This window comes from Chiloscyllium plagiosum, chromosome 4, assembly GCF_004010195.1.
Source record: "Chiloscyllium plagiosum isolate BGI_BamShark_2017 chromosome 4, ASM401019v2, whole genome shotgun sequence".
Lineage (NCBI taxonomy): Eukaryota > Metazoa > Chordata > Chondrichthyes > Orectolobiformes > Hemiscylliidae > Chiloscyllium > Chiloscyllium plagiosum.
The window spans coordinates 2,616,799-2,641,664 of NC_057713.1; the positions used below are offsets into that span (position 1 = coordinate 2,616,799).

The 24,866-nt window shown below is 42.8% G+C and overlaps 1 protein-coding gene across 5 annotated transcripts in view; it reads right to left on the reverse strand.

The window, feature by feature from the left end:
- Positions 1-24,331, reverse strand: part of ankrd29 (ankyrin repeat domain 29) — a 99,525-nt gene extending 75,194 nt beyond the window's left edge. For 2 of the 5 annotated variants that reach the window (XR_006311339.1, XM_043687599.1), the window contains exons 1-5: positions 23,910-24,309; positions 7,388-7,498; positions 7,067-7,165; positions 4,922-5,020; positions 3,599-3,697 (exon numbers count right to left, since the gene is read on the reverse strand). Coding sequence is in view for 4 of the 5 variants with exons in the window: in XM_043687599.1 (XP_043543534.1) it covers positions 3,599-3,697; positions 4,922-5,020; positions 7,067-7,165; positions 7,388-7,498; positions 23,910-23,921 (420 nt within the window). In the remaining variant the exon portion in view is untranslated. Of the gene's footprint in view, positions 1-3,598; positions 3,698-4,921; positions 5,021-7,066; positions 7,166-7,387; positions 7,499-23,909 lie in introns of all 5 variants that reach the window. The other 3 variants (XM_043687600.1, XM_043687603.1, XM_043687602.1) reach the window with 3 other exon arrangements.
- Positions 24,332-24,866: the final 535 nt, after the last annotated feature.

A 24,866-nucleotide genomic window follows, 5' to 3' on the forward strand; every position in this document is an offset into this window, starting at 1 on the left:
ATTTCCAGTAATAGGTGAACCTTTAAAAGCAAGGTTTAATGGACCATATCAAATTGAGAGGAAATTGAGTGAGGTGAACGACTTGGTAAGGACTCCAGACAAGAAGAAATCTCAGTCTGTCATGTGAATGTGCTCAAAAGGTATTTTGATTGGGAAGGAAAGCAGGAGGAGAAGCTGTTAATGATTACAGTACAGAAGGAAGAACCACGTTCAGAGGATTCCGAATTGGATATTCCTCAAATCAAATTGGACAATGAGGAAGTTGTCAAAAATTGGGATAATTTTTTTTTATTAGATTGCTTACAGTGTGGAAACAGGCCCTTCGGCCCAACAAGTCCACACCGACCTTCCGAAGAGCAACCCACCCAGACCCATTCCCCTACATTTACCCCTTACCTAACACTACGGGCAATTTAGCACGGCCAATTCACCTAACCTGCACATCTTTGGACTGTGGGAGCAAACCAGAACACCCAGAGGAAACCCACACAGACACTGGGAGAATGTGCAAACTCCATACAGACAGTTGCCCGAGGCAGGAATTGAACCCGGGTCCCTGGTGCTGTGAGGCACTGTGCCGCCCACAATTATTGAAATTATTGAATTAGCTTTCTGAGAAAGATCAAAATGACCTGAAAGAGATATTACTATCACATGGGGAGATATGCGGAAACAAACTGTGAAGTACTAACTTAATTGTGCATGATGTAGATATAGGAGATGCTGTTCTGATTAAGCAACATCCTTATAGGCATAACCCTCTAATGTTGGCACAGGTTCATAAGGAGAGAGAGAGAATGCTCCAAGACTACATAGTCGAAGTAAGTTATAGTGACTGGAGCTCACCCATAATCATGGTGCCAAAGCCAGATGGTACCCAACAGTTGTGTGTGGACTATCACAAAAATCAATGCAATTACAAAGACTAATGCAATTCCAATTCCAATTCTGCAGTTGGAAGACTATGTTGAAGAAGTGGGAGAAGCAACTTACATTTCTATGTTGGATTTGCTCAGAGGCTACTGGCAAGTACCTTTGTCAGAAAGAGCAAAGGCAGTTTCGGCATATGTAATGCCAAATGGACTGTTTCAGTTTAAAGTCATGCCATTTGGTACAGCAAACACTCTGGCCACATTTCAGAGATTAACCAATAAGGTCATTGCTGGATTACCCAACTATGTTGTGTATATCAAAGAACTGGTGATTTTTAGTCACACGTGGAAGGACATTTACAGCATTTATCTGACTTGTTCAATCAACTTCAGAAGGCAGGCTTGGTGGTAAACCTAGCTAAAAGTGAATTTGCCACAGACCAGGTCATCTTCCTGGGCCATGTTATTGGACATGGACAAATGGCCCCACAGGATGCAAAAATAACAGTAATTGGGGAATTTCCCATGCCATCGACAAAAAGAGCAGTACTACGATTCCTGGGATAGAATGGATTTTATCAAAAGTTTGTGGCTGCTCCACTCATTGAATTGCTAAAAAAAGGCAAAAAGTTTCAGTGGACAGCAGACTGTCAGAAGGCATTTGACAGCCTGAAGACTGTGATTAACCACTGTCCTGGAATTCACCACATCTGATTACACAAAGCCTTTCAAGGTGACTATCAATGCAAGTGATGTGGGTATTGGTGCTGTGCTCCTGAAGAAAGATGACAAGAAGATAGAAAGACCTATCAGGTATTTCTCCAGGAAGTGTAATGTTCATTAGCAGAAATATTCAACAGTTGAGAAAGAGACTTTGAGCTTGGTGTTGGCACTACAACATTTCTGTGTTTATATTACCAGCAGCACATCTGAGACAATTGTATACACTGATCAAAATCCATTGAAATTTATGGACAAATTTAAGGACAAAAATACCAGACTGTTTAGATGGAACCTGTTGTTACAGCCATTCAATTTGTAATGTCATTGAAAGGTTTATTGAGGTCCTTTTTGTTTACCCCTAACAGATAATGCTTTCTGTCTAAGGCTTTCATGTCTTTGAAAAGAAAATGATATGATCAAAGGTGAGCGGATAGGATATGTTATCTGGCATTCTATTTTCTGTATTTTGTGTTTCATTCCGTAATTTTGTAAATAAATTCTGTTTGTTTAAAACTTGGCAGTCAGATCAGCTAATTCACTTCGGGAACAACCACTATACACTTAGAGTTATAGAGTCATAGAGATGTACAGCATGGAAACAGACCCTTCGGTCCAACCCGTCCATGCCGACCAGATATCCCAACCCAATCTAGTCCCATCTGCCGGCACCCGACCCATATCCCTCCAAACCCTTCCTATTCACATACCCATCCAAATGCCTCTTAAATGTTGCAATTGTACCAGCCTCCACCACTTCCTCTGGCAGCTCATTCCATACACGCTTGTAAATCTTTTCTGAACTCTTTCACAACATCTTGCCGGTAGGAAGGAGACCAGAATTGCACGCAATATTCCAACAGTGGCTAACTAATGTCCTGTACAGCCGCAACATGACCTCCCAAATCCTGTACTCAATACTCTGACCAATAAAGGAAAGCATACCAAACACCTTCTTCACTATCCTATCTACCTGCGACTCTACTTTCAAGGAGCTATGAACCTGCACCCCAAGGTCCCTTTGTTCAGCAACACACCCTAGGACCTTACCATTAAGTGTATATGTCCTTTTAAGATTTGCTTTCCCAAAATGCAGCACCTCGCATTTATCTGAATTAAACTCCATCTGCCACTTCTCTGCCCATTGCAGATCCTGTTCAAGATCCTGTTGTAATCTGAGGTAACCTTCTTCACTGACCACTACACCTTCAATTTTGGTATCATCTGCAAACTTACTAACTGTACTTCTTATGCTTGCATCCAAATCATTTATGTAAATGACAAGAAGTAGAGGACCCAGCACCGATCCTTGTGGCACTCCACTGGTCACAGGCCTCCAGTCTGAAAAACTACCCTCCACCATTACCCTCGGTCTTCTACCTTTGAGCCAGTGCAGTATCCAAATTGCTAGTTCTCCCTGTACTCAGTGAGATCTAACCTTGCTAATCAGTCTCCCATGGGGAACCTTGTCGAATGCCTTACTGAAATCCGTATAGATCACATCTACCGCTCTACCTTCACCAATCCTCTTTGTTACTTCCTCAAAAAACTCAATCAAGTTTTTATCTGAAACAAATAGCAAAGTTACTGTCTTGGCTACCTACTAAAAATGTTTTGAGGGGTCGGGCCTGGTCCATAACACAGATTCAAACTTCCAACTCTGCACCATACTCTTGAACTGTTCTAACTGATTATCTTCCTTCCCACCTATCCGCTCCACCCCCTTCTCTGACCTAGCACCTTCATCTACCTATCACATTCCCAGCTAGCTTTCCCACAGCCCCAACCACCATCCATTTATCGCTCAGCCCCCTTAGGCCACAAGCCTCATTCCTGATGAAGGGCTTATTCTCAAACATCCATTCTCCTGCTCCCCGGATGCTGCCTGACTGGCTGTGCTTTTCCAGCACCACACTCTTCAAGTCTCCCCAAGGTTTTATGTATGTTTATTTGTCCAGGACTCATGTTCCAATTTCAATTGTTCCATAGTCATGTCCAGCTCTCACCTTAAGCTGGATGTTAACATTGCATCTTCTGTTGAGTAATATATCCACCACTTTGATATGTCCATACTGACTGGCAATTGAAAGTGGAGTAGCACCATCCTGCAGAAGAAAAACACATGGAAATTTACTTTATAAATCAATTTTCTTTTATGTTCTAAAGATGCTCATTCTTTGTTCAAACCTCACTCTCACATACACTGGACAAGCACTGGAACACTATTCATTCTTCATGTTTAAATTTTGACAGTGAGTGAAAATAAGCTACATTATTACTGTAGGCACTGTCAACCACAAGTGTACCTGACATGTGTTTCCAAAAGAGAGTCACTAGGTATCAATCATGGTTTGAAACCAAGCTAACCTTTCCCTTTCTAATGCAAGAGTACAGAGGCCAATTGAAACAGCAAAAGGGAAAGATCTTTAGTGAAGCAACTGAAGTTGGTTGTGCAAAGGACATTTTTGTGAGGAACTCCGGAAGTGACAGCCTAGGGCTGAGCTTATTGGCTTTCAACAACCATTTTCCTTTACGCTCAGTACACTTCCAGCCACAGGAGACATTTTCCTTTACGCTCAGTACGCTTCCAGCCACAGGAGACATTTTCCCTCCAATCCTCATTAATGTTTATTTTACAAATCCATATTTGGTCATTGGATCCATGTCAGCTCTCTATGAGAGCAACTCAATTGATCTCACTTCCTCATCCTTTTACCCATATCTTTAAAAATACTTTCTCTTCACATAATTATCCAATTCCCTCTCCGAAGTCATGATTACATCTGTCTCCCCCAAACCCTCAAGCAATGTAATCCAGATTCTAACTATTTGCTGCATTTATCTCATGTTACCTCTGGTTCTTTTGCCAACACTAAACTGGTATCCTCCTTCTGCCAATGGGAATAATTGACCCCTGTCTACTTTGTCCATGTACCCTTCATGATTTAGGACACCTTCAACTAATCTCCTCTCAATCTTCTTCAACAAGAACAATTCTAGATTTGCTAATCTACTCAAGTAACTGACATCTCTCAGCCTCACAACTATTCTCGGAAATCTGTTCTGCACCTTTTCCTTTCCAATTCCATTGTATTCTCTTAAGGAAGTATGGTATTCAGAATTGAACATAATTGAACACATTCAAGTCTGAACTAATATTTCCTTACATTTGTACCCTATGCCTCTATTTATAAAGTTCAGGATCCCACAAGTTTCATTAACCACTTCTCAAACTGCCTTGCCATTGCACATATGAAATCAATCTGGGCCATACTGGCATGTTGCAGATTAAAGCCTCCAGTCTCATTACAGACAGTAAGTTCTCTTACTTTAGTTGCTAGTTCAGTGGAGGCCCCATACTCCAAAAGAAATTTCACAATGGTATCGTTTCCTTGTTGAGCAGCAAAGTATAATGCTGTGGAACCTGACTGGGAGAAAAGGAAGGATATCAATTCAATCAGCATAAATCTGCAACTGCTCTTAATTTCTTTCAGACTTTAATTAAGTTACTTTTAATGATACTCTTGTTAATGTTTCTTTAAACTCACACTGACAAATATTTTCTTCTAACTTGGTTTAACTCACTTCCTGGACAATTTTTCTGGATGGAGTTTTCTCCATCAGCTGCCATAACTTTGGTGTAAGATCTACATGGGGCATTAACCAGGACTTGTGCTGATTCTCTACCAAACTTACACTGGCCAATTGAAAGAACTCCAGAACAATTTTCCTAATTTAAAAAAAAAACAAGGTGGCAAAAAAAATGAACTCAATTTACAGCATATAAACGGTTTATTTTGCCCCATAAGTCTGTGTTGAGATGCATGTTTCACTTGCGCTTCCTTCTACCTCATTTCATTACCCTATCAGTACTTCCCTCTATTCCTTTCTCCCCCATGTGTTTATCTAGTTTCCCTTTAAACACATATGATATTTGCCTCAACCAATCCCAATGGAAGCAAGTTTCGTTATAGTTGTGGGGTGGGCAATGACCTAGTGGTAGTATTGCACGACAATTAATCTAGATACTACCTAAATGGAGTCAATTTAGGTAAAGGGGCAGTACAAAGAGATCTGGGTGTTCTTGTACACCAGTAAATGAAAGCAAGCATGCAGGTACAGCAGGTAGTGAAGAAGGCTAATAGCATGCTGGCCTTCATAACAAGAGGGATTGAGTAGAGAAGCAAAGAGGTTCTTCTGCAGCTGTACAGGGCCCTGGTGAGACCGCTCCTGGAGTATTGTGTGCAGTTCTGGTCTCCAAATTTGAGGAAAGACATTCTGGCTATTGAGGGAGTGCAGCGTAGGTTCATGAGGTCAATTACTGGAATGGCGGGACTATCTTATGTTGAAAGATTGGAGCGACTGGGCTTGTATACCCTTGAGTTTAGAAGACTGAGAGGGGATCTGATTGAGACATATAAGATTGTTAAAGGATCGGACACTCTGGAGGCAGGAAACATGTTTCCGCTGATGGGTGAGTCCCGAACCAGAGGACACAGCTTAAAATTAAGAGGTAGGCCATTTAGGACAGAGATGAGGAGAAACTTCTTCACCCAGAGAGTGGTGGGTGTGTGGAAGGCTCTGCCCCAGAAGAGCATTCTGCCTACTTGCGGAACGTTTCAGGGAACACCTCTGGGACACCCGGACCAACCAACCCAACCACCCCGTGGCCGAACACTTTAACTCCCCCTCCCACTCCGCCAAGGACATGCAGGTCCTTGGCCTCCTCCATCACTAGACCCTGACCACACAACACCTGGTGGAAGAGCGCCTCATCTTCCGCCTCGGAACACTCCAACCACACGGGATGAATGTAGATTGCTCCAGCTTCCTCATTTCCCCTCCCCCCACCTTATCTCAGTCCCAACTCCCGGATTCAGCACCTGCAATCTTCTTCCCGACCTCTCCACCCCCACCCTTCTCCGGCCTATCACCCTCACCCTTCCCTCCTTCCACCTATCGTATTCCCAGCGCCCCTTCCCCAAATTCCCTCCCCCCTACCTTTTATCTCAGCCCGCTCGGCACACCAGCCTCATTCCTGAAGAAGGGCTTATGCCCGAAACGTCGAATCTTCTGCCCCTTGGATGCTGCCTGGCCTGCTGTGTTTTTCCAGCACCACATTTTTCAACCCTATGCAATTAGGGATGGGCAATAAATGCTGGCGTAACAAGCAAAATCCACATCCCATGAACAAATAAAAAAATTCTCACCACTCTCTTGGTAAAGCGGGCTCTCCTGAACTCCTTATTGGAATTAATAGCCTCTAACCTATATATTTGGCCCTCATTTTGGTTTCCCTCAGAAGAAACAAAAGAAATTGGATACATCTACTCCACATTAACTTATTGAAATTCTTTCATAATTTTGAAGACTTGTATTAGGCCAATGATCAAAACAATGTTGTTAAATATGTTCCTGGGTGAATAGTGCCGTCCTCAGATATAGACATTACAGTAATGCTTGCTACACATTACCTCTCTTTGGAGATTAATGTCTGCTCCTTGCAGGATCAGTTCTCGAACACAATCCTTATTATTGCAGTATGAAGCCACCATCAGAGCAGTGGTCCCAAGCTGCCAAGAAGAAAATATTAATGATAAACAAGAACCAGATGCCAGGTTGGGATAATTATTCTAATCACGCTGAGTTGAATGGAGTTAGCTGACAACACATGCAGTTAACTACACACAGAAAAAAGGTTTGGTTTTAATTGTGAAAGCTTTGCTGTAAGCCCTACCACAATGAATTATGGGAAAGGGATACACTTGCTGTTGACATGCATTCATTGACCATACACTGTCTTTGCAGTCTGCATCCATTCGACCACTGTTTAAAAGTAGCCTCAATAGAGTCACGTTTCCTTTTCGTGCAGTCCAGAATACCGCATTTGCAAGTGGCATTTCTCTCTGTTAGAAAAATACAATTTCTGTTTCAGTAATGAAATATCATCTTGAAAATATGTAAAATGGTTCTGAAACACTTTGTGGAGAACATTGAACAGTATAGTACAGTACAGGCCCTTTGGCCCTCGATGTTGTGCCAACCTTTTATCCTACTCTAAGATCAAAGTAACCTGCATACCTTTCATTTTGCAATCATCCACGTGCCTATCCAAGAGTTGCTTAAAAGGTCCCTAATGTATCTGACTCAACTCCCACTGCTAGGAGTGCATTCCATACACCCCCCACTCTCTGTGTAAAGACCCTACCTCTGACATCTCCCCTAAACCTTCCTCCAATCACCTTAAAATTATGACCCCTCATGATAGACATTTCCACTCTGGGAAGAAGTCTCTGGCTATTCACTCTATGCCTCTCATTATCTTGTACATCTCTACCAAGTCACCTCTCATCCTTCTTCGCTCCAGTGAGAAAAGCCCAAGCTCCCTCAACCTTTCTTCATAAAACATGCCCTCCAGTCCAGGCAGCATCCTGGTAAATCTCCTCTGCATCCTCTCTAAAGCTTCCATTTCCTTCCTCTAATGAGGCGACCAGAATTGAACACAATATTCCAAGAGGGGTCTAACCAGGTCTCTACAGAGATGCAGCATAATCTTGTGGCCCTTAAACTTAATGCCCCCTACTAATGAAAGCCAGCACACCTTATGCCTTCTTAACAATCTTATCAACTTGGGTGGTAACTTTTAGGGATCTATGGACATGGACCCCAAGATCCATTGGCACTGTTCCTCCACACTGCCAATAATCCTGCCTTTAACCATGTATTCTGTATTCAAATTTTACCTTTCAAAATGAACAACTTCACACTTTTCCAGGTTAACTCAACCTGCCACTTATCAGCCCAGTTCTGCATCCTGTCAATGTCCCGTTCCAACCTACAACAGCCCTCCACATTATCTACCAGTCCACCAACATTTGGATCATCAGCAAATAGACTAACCCACCTTTCCACTTCCTCATCTAAGTCATTATGAAAATCACAAAGAGCAGAGGTCCCACAACCGATCTCTGTGGAACACCACTGGTCGCTGAGATCCATGCTGAATATTTTCCATCTACTACCACCCTCCATCTTCTATGGGCCAGTCAATTCTGTATTCAGCCAGACAGCTACATTTTCCTGTATCCCATGCCTCCTTACTTTCTAAATGCCCCTACCATGGGGAACCTTATCAAACGCCTTGCTAATATCCATGTACACCACATCCACTGCTCTACCTTCTAATTTTCAGTTTTGCTTTTTTATCTCGAGATCATTCGTTACACAAATTCTGTATTCCAAGCATGTTTGTGGTTAGTAATATGCTTGGGTCAGACTAAGGGGCAGAACTATAGCTTAATAGTAAAATTTACAAAACATTACAATAATACATTAGATTAGATTAGATTAGATTACATTACAGTGTGGAAACAGGCCCTTCGGCCCAACAAGTCCACACCGACCCGCCGAAGCGAAACCCACCCATACCCCTACATTTACCCCTTACCTAACACTACAGGCAATTTAGCATGGCCAATTCACCTGACCCTGCACATCTTTTGGACTGTGGGAGGAAACCGGAGCACCCGGAGGAAACCCACGCAGACACGGGGAGAACGTGCAAACTCCACACAGTCAGTCGCCTGAGGCGGGAATTGAACCCGGGTCTCAGGCGCTGTGAGGCTGCAGTGCTAACCACTGTGCCACCTTGCCGCCCTAATACAGCACCAGAACAGGCCCTTCAGCCCACCAAGCCGGTGTCAATTCTTATTCCTTACTTAGACCCACTACTTATTGCCTAAGCTGTTTCTATTAGTCTGTTTGCCTCCCGTTTATATGTCTATCAAGATATGCCTTAGACATTGTTAAATGTGCCTGCTCCAACCAGTGCGTTCCAGGCACTCACCACTCTGAAAACATTTTCCTTGCACTTCTACCCTAAAAACTTTCTTCCTCTTAGCTTGAACCTGTGCCATCTTGTAGTTGACCTTTCCATCCTGGGGAAAAGCCTCTGACCATCCACCCTCTTGAGGCCTCGCATAATTTTGTAGACTTCTATCAGGTTGCTCTTCAACCTCCATCTTTCCAGTGAAAACAACCCGAATTTATCCAATCACTCCTCATAACTAAATCCCTTCAGACCAGGCGACATCCTGGTAAACCTTCTTTGCACCGTCTCCAAAACATCCACATCCTTCTGGTAGTGTGATGACCAGAACAGAATGCAACAGTCCAAATGTAGCCTAAGTAAAGTTTTGGACACATGTAGCATAATTTGCCAACTTCTTGGCAAATTATGCCTTCTTGGCAAGTATGCCTTCTTGATCACCTGTGTTGCCACTTTTAGGGACCTGTGGACTTGTACGCCCAAATCTCTCTGTATGTTAATGCTCTGAAAGGTTCTGCCACTTGCCACATAATTTGCCTGAATTTGATCTTCCAAAACGCATCACTTTGCAAATTTTCTGGTTTAAACTTCATCCGCCATTTCTTTGCCCAAATTTGCAATCTATCTATCCAGCTGTATTTTTTGACAGTCCTTCTCACTATGTGCAACTCTGCCAATTTTGGCATCATCCTTAGACTTACAAATTAGACCACTTACATTTTCCTCCAGACCATTTATATATATTACAAACAGAGATCCCAGCATTCATCCTTGCAGAACACCACCAGTTAATGATCTCCATTCCAAAAAGCACCTAACCACCGTGCTCTCTGTCTTTATGACCAAGCCAGTTCTGCTTCCATCTACGCATTGCAGAACTTACAAAGCACTTCATAATTATGGCAGTATTTTTGAAGTATAAAGAAAGCAAAGATTTTGTAATGCAAGAGAACCATAAGGCGGCTCTCTCATTAGATGGAGATTACTAGTGGTGAGCTTAACTTAAGGGTCACCACACCTCAGGCATGGGGGAAATTGAGAATGAGAGTCCTTCATGGTAACCTCAGCTAGTGTGGGATTTGAATCTTTTAGTGTCACTCCGTATCACAAACCAGCTGTCCAGTGAAGTATGGTCACTGTTGGAATAATAGAAAGAGGAAGCAGGAACATAGCCAGGTTCCACAAACCACAACATATTAATGAGGAGATAAACATTTTTTATTATGTTGAGTAAGGGACAAATATTGGCCTTGGACACCATGAATTATTCCCTTTCACCTCTTCAAAATAGGGCCATTTTATGTCCACTTGAAAGGGCAAATGAGGCAGAAATTTAATTTTTAAAAATTCATTCATGGGATTGCTGAGCTAGGCCTAATTTATTGCCTAGTTATGCTTGAGCAAGTGGTGGTAAGCAGCCTTCTTGAACCACAACACCCCATCTGCTGTAGGTGGTCTCACAATGCTGTTAGAGAGGGAGGTTCCAGGATTTTGACATGACACTGATGAAAAGGCGATATATTACCAAGACAACATGGAATGTGGCTTGGGGAAAGCTTTCGGGTGGTGTTGCTCCCATGTAACTTTGCCTTGTCCTTCTCGATGGAAGCGGTTGTGGATTTGGAAGGTGCTGTCTAAGGAGCTTTGGTGAAATTTATGCAGTAAAAGGCAACCCTATATACAGTGCAGCAATTCCTCTGTCTTTGAGCACATTGTACAATACAAAATCAACAATTTGCCATTATATTGTGTCGTCAAGATAGTCTACTCCCAAAACACATCTAAAGTATGTCAATCACTCAAGTCAATATTGGAACATATGATCAAAAGCTTGGTCAAAGATAAAGGTTTTAAGGGGAATCTTGAAGCATGAGAGGGAAGTAACAAAAAAAAGAATAATTACTAGATTTACATCTCCCAGTAAGTGAGCTGAATGTGGAGCAAGTAACATTTGGAGAGCTCATGTGGGCTTCCAATTTTAATGTTTCCTTCTCAAATGCATCCAGTTCAGTGTCATTAGCAAATTTGGAAATATTGCAACTAGTGCCACATCCAAATCATTTATATAAAATTTAGATAACCACTAATTAAGAGATTTTCAATTCCCAAACGGGCAAAAATCTAATCTAAAGCTGTTTGCTAATCTTGTCTTGTTGCCTCATAGCATCGACAAATTTCATTACAAAGGATTTGGACTTTTCTTATATTAAAAGTGCTATATGTAAAATCAAATTGCTGCTGTTGTTCTAAAATAGGATTCTCTGGTAGATTCCACTTTCAATTTGCATATACCTTTAAAAATGGAATTAGTACTCTTCAGCCTATCATGGAGCACATGCACTCCTCAACTGAAACTGCAAATATACCAATTCATTTAGGGAAGGAAATCTGCCAACCTTACCTGATCTGCCTACAGGTGATTCCATGCCCACAGCACTCTGAAATGGCCTAGGCACTGGAAACAACAACATCAAACTCAGCCATATTGAACCTGCAAAATTGTCCTTACTAACATTTGCCCACTCAGTCATCTTCTCCAAATCACCGTGGGCGGCACGGTGGCACAGTGGTCAGCACTGCTGCCTCACAGCGCCAGAGACCCGGGTTCAATTCCCGCCTCAGGTGACTGACTGTGTGGAGTTTGCACGTTCTCCCCGTGTCTGCGTGGGTTTCCTCCGGGTGCTCCGGTTTCCTCCCACAGTCCAAAAATGTGCAGGTCAGGTGAATTGGCCATGCTAAATTGCCCGTAGTGTTAGATAAGGGGTAAATGTAGGGGCATGGGTGGGTTATGCTTCGGCGGGTCGGTGTGGACTTGTTGGACCGAAGGGCCTGTTTCCACACTGTAATGTAATCTAAAAGAGTGACATCTTGATACCTTGAAGATGTTACAGAGGTGGTGGTGTAGGGCGTCTTAAAACAGACCAAGGTGGATAAATCCCTGGGATATGCCAGAACTTTGTGGGAAGCTAGGAAAGTGATGGCTAGGCCCCTTGCTGAGATAGTTATGGGTGAAGTGCTGGAAAATTACAGTGTGGCTAATGTGGTGCCATTATTTTAAAAATGGTAAGGAAGATCCAGGGAACTATAGACCAGTGAGCTCTATGTAAGTGGTAGGCAAGTTGTTGGGATTCTGTGGGACAGCATTTACTGTACATGTATTTGGAAAGGTGAGGACTAATTAGTCAACATGACTTGTGTATGAAATAGTGTCTCACTAATTTGATAGAGTTTTTTGAAGAAATGACAAAAAAACTGAGGAAGGCAGAGTGGTGGACATTGTCAATATGGACTTCAGAAAGGTGTTCAACAAGGTTTCACATGGTAGATTGATTTTTAAGGTGAGATCACATGGAATCCAGGGAGAACTAGCCATTTGGATACAAAATTGGCTAGAAGGTAGGAAACAGAGGGTTGTGGTGGAGGGTTGTTTTTCAGACTGGAGGTCTATGACCAGTAGTGTGCTGCAAGGATTGGTGTTGGGTCCATTGCTTTTTATCATTTATATAAATGATTTGGATACAAATATAGGAGGAATAGCTAATACGTTTGCAGCTGACAGCAAAATTGGTGATGTAGTGGATGGTGGAAGAGGTAATCTCAGAGTACAAGGGACATTGATCACATGGGCTGATGGGCCAAGGAGTGGCAGATGGAGTTTAATTTAGATAAATCTGGGTGTTGCATTTTGGTAAGGCAAGTTAGGGCAGGACTTATACACTTAATAGTAGGGTCTTTGGGAGTGTTGCCGAACAAAGAGACCTAGGAGTGCAGGTTCACAGTTTCTTGCAAGTAGAGTCACAGGTAGATAGGGTAGTGAAGAAGGCATTTTGTTGGTCACTTCATTGAGTACAGGAATTGCATGTCATGTCATTGCTGTACAGGGCATTGGTTGGGCCACTTTTAGAATATTGCATTCAATTCTGGTCTCCCTGTATAGGAAAGATGTTATTAAACTTGAAATGTTCATAAATTATTTACCATAATGTTGCTGGGTTGGAGTGTTTAAGCTATAGGGAGAGGCTGAATAGGCTGAAGCTATTTTTACTGGAGCATTGGAGGCTGAGGGGTGACCTTATAGATGTTTATAAAATCATGAGGGGCATGGATAGGGTAAATAGACGAGGTCATTTTTCCAGGGAAAGGGAGTTCAAAACTATAAGGCATAGGTTTAAGGTGTGAGGGAAAAGATTTAAAGGGACCTAAGTAGCAACCTTTTCACACAGAAGGTGGAGAATGTATGGAATGAGCTGCCAGAAGTGGCGGAGGCTAGTACAATTACAACATTTAAAAGGCATCGGAATTGGTACATACATAGAAACATTTTAGAGAAATATGGGCCGAATGCTGGCAAATGGGATTAGACGAATTTAGGATATCTGGTCAGCATGAACAAAGGGTTGGACTGAAGGCTCTGTTTCCATGCTGAGCAACTCTTTGGGGGCCAGTGCCAAACTTGGAGAGCTGTCTCACAGACTAGTTAAGCACCCTTATATTTGTCATACACAGAATAATTTCTTACAGAATATCCAAAACACTGCCATCACCAACCTGGATATGTCCTATTCCAGTACAGACTCAGCAGCATGCCAGCATAGTGGTATACAAAAATTCACCATTATTCAACACCTTCTAAACCTCAAACCAGTACTACCTAGAAGGACACGGCTGCAGATTGGAACTCTTTCTGGGGAAGGTGGGATCTCTACAAACAGGATGGTCACCACCTGAACCAGAGAGGTACCAATATCTTGCGGGGGGGGGGGGGTGGAGAGTGAAATTTGCTAATGCTTTTCTGGGGGGTTTAAACTAATGCAGCCGGGGGATGGGATCCTGAATTGTAGTTCCAGTGTACAGGAGGTTGAGGGCAATGAGATCAGGGATAGGTTTACAAAGGTCGCGAGACGACACGGGCAATCAGGGTATTGGTTTGAAATGCGTGTAATTCCGGATGCTCCTGGCATCAAAGAAGGTAGATGAACTTTGCAGCGTGGGTTGGTACTTGGGATTTCAGAGACATGGCTAGAGGAGGGACAGGAATAGTTGCAGATTCCGGAATTTCGATGCTTCAGCAAGAAGAGAGACGATGGTAAAAGGTGGAGGGCATTATTAATCAAGAGTAGTATTACAGCAGCTGAGAGAATGTTTGACGACTCATCCACTGAGGTCGTTTGGGCTGAGGTTAGAAATAGGAAAGGAGAGGTCACCCTGTTAGGAGTTTTTTACTGGCCTCTGAATTGTTCCAGGGATGTAGAGGAAAGGATAGCAAAGATGATTCTCGATAGGTCCCCTTAACTTCCCCAATATTGACTGGGAATACTATAATAGTTAGATGGGTCAGTTTCTGTTCAATGTGTGCAGGAGTACTGGGCTAATGGTATAATTCTTGGCAGTATAACAGAGAGAACTGGTGCATAAAACCCTGAAAGTTGCCACCAGGTTGACAGGATTGTTAAGAAGGCATATGGTGTTTTAGCATTTATTGGTAGGAGTATTGAGTTTCGGAGCCACGAGGTCATGCTTCAGCTGTACAAGAGACTAGCAAGGTCACATCTGGAGTATTGCGTGCAGTTCTGGTCACCGCATTGTATGAAGGATGTGGAAGCTTTGGAAAGGGTTGAGAAGGTTTACTGGGATGTTGCCTGGTATGGAAGGAAGGTCTTACGAGGAAAGCTTAAGGGAACTAAGGCTATTTTCAATGGAGAGAAGAAGATTGAGAGGTGACCTAATCGAGATGTATAAGATAATCAGAGGGTTGGATAGAGTGGACAGTGAGAGCCTTTTTCCCTGGATGGTGAAGGATAACATGACATAGCTTTAAATTGAGGGGTGATAGATTTAGGACAGATATCAGGGTGGTTTCTTCACTCAGAGAGTTGTAGAGGCAAGGAACAGCCTGCCTGTAACAGTAGTAGACTCACCGACCTTAAGGGCATTTAAATGGGCATTGGCCATACATAGGGAAAATAATGGAATGGTGTAGGTTAGATGGACATCAGATTAATTTCACAGGTCGATGCAACATCAAGGGCCGAAGGGCCTGTACTGCACTGTAATGTTCTATGTCGTATGTTCTATGATACGTGGGAACACCATCACCTGCAAGTTCCCCTCCAAGCTGCTCACCATTCTGACTTGGAAATATATCACTGTTCCTTCAGTATCACTGAGTCAAAATCCTGGAACTGCCTCCCTAAGGACATTGTGGGTCTACCCACAGCATATGGACTACAGCAGTTCAAAAAGGTGACTTACTACCACCTTCACAAGGTCAAATGAAGATAAGTAATAAATGTTGATCCAGTCATTGATGCCCACATCCCCCAAGTGAATGCAAAAAATTGGTCTTGTTGTTGAGACCCTTGGTCAAGGAACTTTTGATCTCTTTTCGCATGGAAAGTAGGGAAATTGATGGGATTAGAGGCAGATAAATCCGCAGGCCCTGATAATCTACATCCCACTGTATTTGAGAAAGTGGCCTTGGATTCGTGGGGTCACCTCTAAAGATTCTGAAGAGTCTGGAACAGTTCCTACAAATTGGACGGTAGCTAAGCGTAACCTTTCTATTTGAAAAGGGAGGCAGGGAGAAAAACAATGAAAGTGGAGTCGCAGGTCGATAGGATAGTGAAGATGGCGTTTGGTATACTTTCCTTTATTGGCCAGAGTATTGAGTACAGGAGTTGGGAGGTCATGTTGTGGCTGTACATGACATTGGTTAGGCCACTTTTGGAATACTATGTGCAATTCTGGTCTCCTTCCTATCGGAAAGATGTTGTGAAACTTGAAAGAGTTCAGAAAAGATTTACAAGGATGTTACCAGGGTTGGAAGATTTGAGCTATCAGGAGAGGCTGAACAGGCTGGGGCTGTTTTCTCTGGAGGGTCGGAGGCTGAGGGGTGACCTTATGGAGGTTTATAAAATCTTGGGAGGCAAGGATATGATAAATAAACAAAGTCTTTTCCCCGGGGTGAGTGAGTCCATAACTAGAGGGCATAGGTTTAGGATGAGAGAGGAAAGAAATAAAAGAGAACTAAGGGGCAACTTTTTCACGCAGAGGATAGTACGTGTTTGGAATGAGCTGCCAGAGGATGTGGTGGAGGCTGGTACAATTGCAATATTTAAAAGGCATCTGGATGGGTATACGAATATGAAGGGCTTGGAGGGATATGGCCCGGGTGCTGGCAGGTGGGACTAGATTGGGTTGGGATATCTGGTCGGCATGGACAGGTTGGACCAAAGGGTCTGTTTCCGTGCTGTACATCTCTATGAAACAGGAATTATAGACCAGTTAGCCTAACATCTATAAGAGTGAAAATGTTCAAATTAATTAAAAAAGATTTAATATGGAAAAGAATGCCAGGTTTGGACAGTATCAGAATGGATTTACGAAAGGAAATCATTCTTGACGAATCTACTGAAACTCTTCAAAGGTGTAATTCGTAGAGGGGAAGCCAGTAAATGTGATTTAGTTGAACTTTCAGAAGGCTGTCAATTAAGTTTTATAAAAGTGATTAGTGTCTAAAATTAAAGTATGTGGGATTGGAGTAATGCATTGAGACAGATAGAAAATTGGTTGGCAAACAGGAAACAAAGAGAGGGAATAAATAGTCTTTTTCCAAATAGTAGGCAGTGACCAGTGGGGTACTGCAGCAATCAGTGCAAGGACCCCAGCAATTCACGATATAAATTAATGATTTAGATGAGGAACCTAAATGCATATCTCCAAATGTGCAGCTGTCTCAAACCCTGGTGGGAGGGTCAGCTGTAAGAAGGATGCAGAGATGCTTCATTGTTAGATTAGATTAGATTATTTACGATTCGGAGATGCCGGTGTTGGACTGGGGTGTCGCTCCGAAAGCTAGTGTGCTTCCAATTAAACCTGTTGGACTATAACCTGGTGTTGTGTGATTTTTAGATTATTTACAGTATGGAAACAGGCCCTTCGGCCCAACAAGTCCACACCGACCCACCGAAGCACAACCCACCCAGACCCATTCCCCTACATTTACCTCTTCACCTAACACTACGGGCAATTTAGCATGGCCAATTCACCTAACCCGCACATGTTTTGGACTGTGAGAGGAAACTGGAGCACCCGGAGGAAGCCCACGCAGACACGGGGAGAATGTGCAAACTCCACACAGACAGTCGCCTGAGGCAGGAACTGAACCCGGGTCTCTGGCGCTGTGAGGCAGCAGTGCTAACCAGTGTGTTACCGTGCCACCCACGGTGATTTGGAGAAGATGACTGAGTGGGCAAATGCATGGTAGATGTAGCATAATGTGGATAAAGTGGTTATCCATGTTGGGAGAAAAAAAAGGAAGATGGATTGTACTCTGAATGGCTATAAATTGTGAGACAGGAATAGGAGTCCTCATGCATCAGTCCCTGAAGATAAAATGCAGGTGCAGTAAGTGGTCAAGAAGGCAAATGGTATGTTGGCCTTCCTAGTGACAGGATTTGAGCACAGGATCAGGTATCTCTTGCTGTTATTATAAATGGCCTTGGTGAGACCACACCTAGAGAATTGTGTGTAGTTTTGATCTTCTTATCTGAGGAAGGATGTTCTTGCTATGGAGGCAGGGCAGTGGACGTTTACCAGACTGGCTCCTGGGATGGCAGGACTGATGTAGGGGAATGGTTGAATCAGTTAGGATTATATTTGTTGAAATTCAGACAAATGAGGGGGATTCTGATAGAAACCCATGGAATTCTAACAGTTATCAGACAGGTTAGATTCAGGAAGAATGGATAGTCCAGAAGCAGGGGTCACAGTTTAAGGATATGGGGTAGAACATTAGGACTGAGATGAGGAAATAATTTCTTCAGCTTAGGAGAAGTGAGCCTGTGGAATTCACAACCAGAATCGTGGCCAAAACATTTTAAGAAGCAGGTTGGCTATAGCACTTGCAGCTAAAGGGATCAAAGCGATGAAAATCAAGAACAGACTATTGAGTTGGATGATGGAAATGTGTTGCTGGAAAAGCGCAGCAGGTCAGGCAGCATCTAGGGAACAGGAGAATCGACGTTTCGGGCATTAGCCCTTCTTCCTATTGAGTTGGATGATCAGCCATGATCATAATGAATGGCGAAGCAGGCTTGAAGGGCTGAATGGCCTAATCCTGCTCCTATTTTCTATGTTTTTATGGCCATCAATCAGTAAAGCCGTGTCTTCCCCAAATTAAGCAAACGACAGATGTCACAATTCTCCAAGTCCCACAGGAAGTAATGATGAAAAAAATGGCTTGGAAGTACCAAGGATATACCTGAGAAAAAGGTAGGCAGGAAAGAGATTGTTGGTATTAAGCCAGGGAAGAACAGAAGCTAAATACATGATAATGGGAGCTATGAGTGGGTGAAAATAGTTGGCTGTGCTGAAAGCTACTCTGTCGTGATAGAACCTGTGGTGTGGAGGTGAGTAATAAACATGGAAGGAATTGTTCATGTTTTAAAATTATTAAATGTGATATTGAATTCTTACGGCTGTTCTGTGTCCAAGCGGATGATGAGATGCGGTTACACCACTTTGTGATAAGCCTCACTGGAGCACTGCAGCAAGCCCAAGACAGAAATGTTGGCATGGGAACACAGTCGTGCAGGCTGATTTCAACAGAGAGAACGTAGGTCCTCGGCAAAATGGTCACCAAGTCTCTAGTATGTCACCCAATGCAGAGGAGACACACTGTGAGCGGCGAATACAGTACATTAGATTGAGTGAAGTGGCAAATCACTAGTTCACTTTCAAGGATCTGGGGCCTTGGATAGCAAGGAGTGGGAGTTGGGGGTGGTGGTGGAGGGGAATAAATGGCAAGGGTTGCACATTCTATGATTGCATGAGAAATTTCCGTAGGGATGAACGGAGGTGTTGAGTGTGGAGGAGTGATCCAGAGTGTCACAAAGCGAATGGTCCCTGTAGAATTCTGACAAGAGGGGGAGGGGAATACATGTCAGGAATAAGGGTTCCACTGGAGGTGGAGGAAATGGTGGCTTACAATCCTTTGTTTATAGAGGTTGGTGAGGTGAAAGGTGAGGTCCAGTTTGTAGTTGGAAAGGGGAGCGATGAGGGCAGAAGTGCAGGAAATGTATTGACATGACTAAGAGTCCTGTCAACCACAATGGCAGGGAATCTTTGGTTGAGGAAAAAGGTGGACAGGTCTGAAGCTCCCCGAGAAGGTGGAATATTCAGAACAGATGTGACAGAGATGGAGGAATTGGGAACATGGATTGGAGTCCTTACAGAAAGCAGGGCGTAAGAAGGCATAGGTAATGTGGGAGTCAATGGATTTGAAATGAATATTGGTGGCCTGCCTATCTTCAGAAATACCCACTAGGGTTTAGAAGAACTGGAAGCATCTAATTGAGGTATAAAAGACAGATAAAAGATGTCGAGAGGATGTTTCCCCATAAGGGGCAATCTAGAATGAGACCAGCCTCAGGCGACTGTCTGTGTGGAGTTTGCACATTCTCCAATGTCTGTGTGGGTTTCCTCCGGGTGCTCTGGTTCCCTCCCGCAGTCCAAAACGTGCAGGTTAGGTGAATTGGACATGCTAAATTCCCCATAGTGTTTGGGGATGTGTGGGTTAGGTGCATTAGTCGGGAGCAAATATAGGGTAGGGGGAATAGGTCTGGGTGGTTACTCTTCACAGGGTCAGTGTGGACTTGTTGGGCCAAAGGGCCTGTTTGCACACTGTAGAGATTCTACGATTCTATGATTTTAGGGTAGGTGGTGGCAGATTTGAAACAGAGATTAGAAGGAATTACTTTTCTCTCAGTATTTGTAAATCTGTGGAATTCACTGCCCTAGAATGCAGTGGTCACCAGGACACTGAATAATTTAAGGAGGAGATAAACAGATTTTTAATTAGTAATGAATTGAAGGGTCATACGGAAATGTGCAGGAAAGTGGCATTAAGGCCAAGATGTTATCAGATTTATGATCGGACTTTTCATATATTAGAATTGATCTTTCCTTGACCTTCTCTGTAGCTGTAACACTATATTCTGCATTCTAATGCAGTATCCTGATGTACTAATAGAAGGTATGATTGGTCTGGTTAACATGTAAAACAATACTTTTCACTTACCTCAGTACATGTAACAAATATGGTGGGATGTTACTTATGCCCCCCCTACACATTAACAGCACAGAGGTGAAATGAGTGGAGAGTGTCAAGATCCTGGGAGTGGTCATCCACAACAAGCTTTCTTGGACTCTTCATGTGGACGCACTGGTTACAAAGGCACAACAATGTCTCTTCTTCCTCAGGCAGTTGAGGAAATTTGCCATGACGGCAAATACCCTTGCCAACTTTTATAGGTGTGCCATTGAGAGCATTCTGTCTGGATGTATCACTACCTGGTATGGCAACTGTACCATTCAAGATCGGAGACGGTTACTTGTTTTTGCCGCTGTTTATGTATTATTTACTTATCTACGCTACTTAACTATGTGATCCGCCTGTATTTCTCACAAGACAAAGCTTTTCACTGTGCCTCAGTACACGTGACAATCAATTCAATTCAAATAATAATAAATCAATTCAAATCAAATGAGATCAGCCATGACTACCTCAAAAGGTGAAGCAGGCTCAAGGGGTTGAATTATCTCCTCCCATTTCTAGTTCTTGTGTTCCCGATGCACCTGCACCTTTAAAATTGTACTTTTATTTTACAAGGTTCATCCATGTTCTTCCTACCAAAGTGCATCAGCTCACACTTCTCTCCATTGAACCTCATCTGCCACCGATGTACCCATGCCACCAACTCATCAATGTCCTTTTGGAGTTCTACAAATCCTCCTCACAGTTTATGATGCTTCCAAATTTTGCATCATCTGCAAACTTTGACATTGTCCTCTGCACACCAAGATCTCAATCATTTAAGTCTGCTAGGTAAAGTATGAGTCCCTGCCAATGGCTGCTGTGGAACACCATTACAAATCTTTCTCCAGTCTGAAAAATGTACATTAACCATTAACAACAATGGACAATGCTGGAGAAACTCAAGTCCCATAGGATTCTTCTTCAGAACTCAAATCATACCAGACTCAATATTAATTCTGTTTCTCTCTCCACAGATGCTGCCAGACCTGCTGAGTTTCACAGGAATTCTCTGTTTGTCTCAGATTTTCAGCATCTGCAACATTTCACTTTTTTTTCCACTAGCCATTAGTCTGTTTCCTATCACTCGTCTAATATTATATCCAAGTTGCTTCTGTTCCTTTTATTCAATGCATTATAAAACTTTTCTCACAAGTCTGATGTATGGCACTGTACTGAATGTCCTTTGGACCTCCATGTACATCACATTATTAGTATTACCTTCATTGGCCCTTTCTATTACCTCTTGAAGAAACTCAATGAGTTAGTTAAACATGATTTCCCTTTTAAAAATCCATTATGGCTTTTTCTAAACAATCCATCTTTTTCTATGTGAATACTAATACTATCCTGAATAATTGTTTCTAGAAGGTTCTTTTCCTTTATTTCCTTTTTTACTTTAGCTCTGAAGTTTTCATATTTGCATGGCTTACTTTGTATTGTCAAGTGAACATCAGTAAGAGGCTTTCTCTTTTGTCATTAGTGAGCTTTGGAAAGAGAATTGGATAAATATTTGTGAAGAATACAAGTTTTGGAGAAAGAGTGCATCTGATGGGGAGGGTGCAGTAAAAGAAGTGAAGTTAACTGGACAGATCTTTGTGTAGCTGAATGACCAGAATACTGCCTCTGATTGCCAGTGCTATCAAGCAGTACCTGTTCAGTAATAACTTGCTCAGTCACACCCACTTTCGTTTCTGCCAGGGCCACACAGCTTCTGACCTCATTACAGCTTTCGTTCAAGCATGGACAAAAGAGCTGAATTCCAGAGGGGAGGGGAGAGTGACAGACCTTGACGTCAAAGCTGCATTCAACAGAGTGTGGCATCAAGGAACCCTAGCAAAACTGGAATCAATGGGAATCAGGGGCAAACTCTTTGCTGGTTGGAGTCAGACCTAGTACATAGGAAGGTGGTTGTGATTGTCGTAGGTCAATCATCTCATTTCCATCTTCATCCAAGCTATTTAAATAAATTGTAAACAGTTGAAATCTCAATACCAAGCTCTGCAGCACACCAGTTGTTATATCTTGTCAACCAGAAAATGACCCATTTATAGATAGGCCTCAGTCATTTTCACTCTACCATGAAGTCAGAAGTGGGGATGTTCACCAATGATTGCATAATGTTCAGCACTATTTATTACTCCACAGATACTGAAACAGTCCATGTTCAAATACAACAAGATCTGGACAATATCCAGGCTTGGGCTGACAAGTGACAAGTAACATTTGTGCCCCAGAAATGCCAGGCAATGACCATCTCCAATAAGAGAAAATCTAACCACTGCCCCTTGATGTTACCATCACTGAATCACCTACTATCAACATCCTGGGAGTTACCATTGATCTGAAATTCAACTGGACTTCCATCTAGAAGGACAAAGGCTGCAGATGCTTGGGGACGCCACCTGCATGTTTCCCTCCAAGCCACTCACTATCCTGACTTGGAAATATATCGCCATCTCTTCAGTGTCACTGGGTCAAAATCCTGGAATTCCCTCCCTAATGTGTCAACCCACAGCACATGGACTGCAGCGGTTCAAGAAGACAGCTCACCCCCACCTTCTCAAGGGCAAATAGGGATAGACAATAAATGCTGGTCAGCTAGTGACATGCATGTCCCACAAATGAATAAAAAAGCTTCCAAAACATGCTATCCAATAATTACGCTGTACCTAAGGAGGAATACTCCCAATTCCCAATCCTTCCACAGCAACAGCAGGATCTACAAATACAATCAAAAATCTGTAGTTAATAGTGGATTTATTTCCAGTTTTTGATATGTCATCTTGAAGCCAACTCAATCAATTTACCTCCTGTTCCACCCTCTCACGTGATCCACACAAAATTACACTGATTGTGCATTGCATAAACAGGCCAATCCGCCCTGCTAATTCATATCACTGTTTACATCCCAGGAAAAACCTTCCACCAAATTACATCTCACCCTGCCAGGATAATATTCTGTTCCTTTCTGCCTCTTGCATTTATCAACCTTTTCTTTGGAGAAACAACTATAAGTAATCAGACTGGAAAAATGAAGGAAACTGTAACATCTGCCAACTGGTTGCAAAAGCTTTACGCAGTGTATTTTTCCAATTAAAAGATCATAAATTGATTTTCTCCTGATATCTGCAGGATGTGCGCGCGGCTCTCCATAAGAACACATTGGGTTACATTGGCTGTTCAGATCTTTGGGAGAAAATTCGCTATTCCTCGATTACAGTGTAAAATGTGCAAGACAAGGTTACACACAATGAAATGGCTCCACAGCTGATCTCATTTCACCCAGGATAAATTTTTAAACAAAATAGCTCAACATTCCTGTATTTTTTTAATAGTTTGCTTCACCGCAATCGTCTACGAGCCGGGGATAGTCTGAATCAAATATCTTTACCTTAAAAGACATCCTGCTGCAATTTCTACAGATGATGTGAAGCTAAAGGTGACCTACGCCTTGTGATATGCTTTTTTTTTTGCTTCCTGTCACAGAATTAGCAGCCGCACTGTAAATAAATGAAGCGGCTCAGTCCTGCAGAGAATCCGGCACCAACATCCCGAATCAATACTAAGCTGACTGCTGAATGATGAACACGGTCCAGCACAGGGTCAACGCAAGCAGCTGCCTCTGCGCGAACCCGAGAGCTGCCAGTTGTCTTTTGTAGACCTGCCTGGTCCTCGCCAAACCCCGGCAGCACTGACTGATGGAAACTTATAGCATAGAACACCGTGCATGTGAAAGGGCTATCCAGCTATTTTCAATTTCACATTTTCCCCGGTTCACCTGCCCAGAAATTTACCTCTTGTACAGTGAGTGAGTAACGTGCTACAGATAAAGGGGAAGGCTCTGTGTTACATCTCGGCGGTAAAGAGTCGGCTGCTAAAGAGCCTGTTTTGTACTGCATGATTCTGTTCACTTAGATTCCCAACAGTCATTTAATAAAGTACTACATCAAAGGTTATTGCAGAAAATAAAACCTCGTGGTGTAGGGGATAGAACATTAACATGGATATAAGATTAACCGACCAATGGAAAGCAACAAGTGGGTATAAATGGGTCATTTTTCTGGTAGGCGAGACATAACAAGTGGTGTGCCAGAGTTTGGTGTTCAGACCACAACTGTTTACATTTTATTTACATGCAAATTTAAATGAAGTGATGGATGGGTTGGTTGTGAAATTTGCTGATAACAGGGAGGTAGGAATGTATGATGATACTGTAGAGTCATAGAGATGTACAGCATGGAAACAGACCCTTCGGTCCAACCCGTCCATGCCAACCAGATATCCCAACCCAATCTAGTCCCACCTGCCAGCACCCGGCCCATATCCCTCCAAACCCTTCCTATTCATA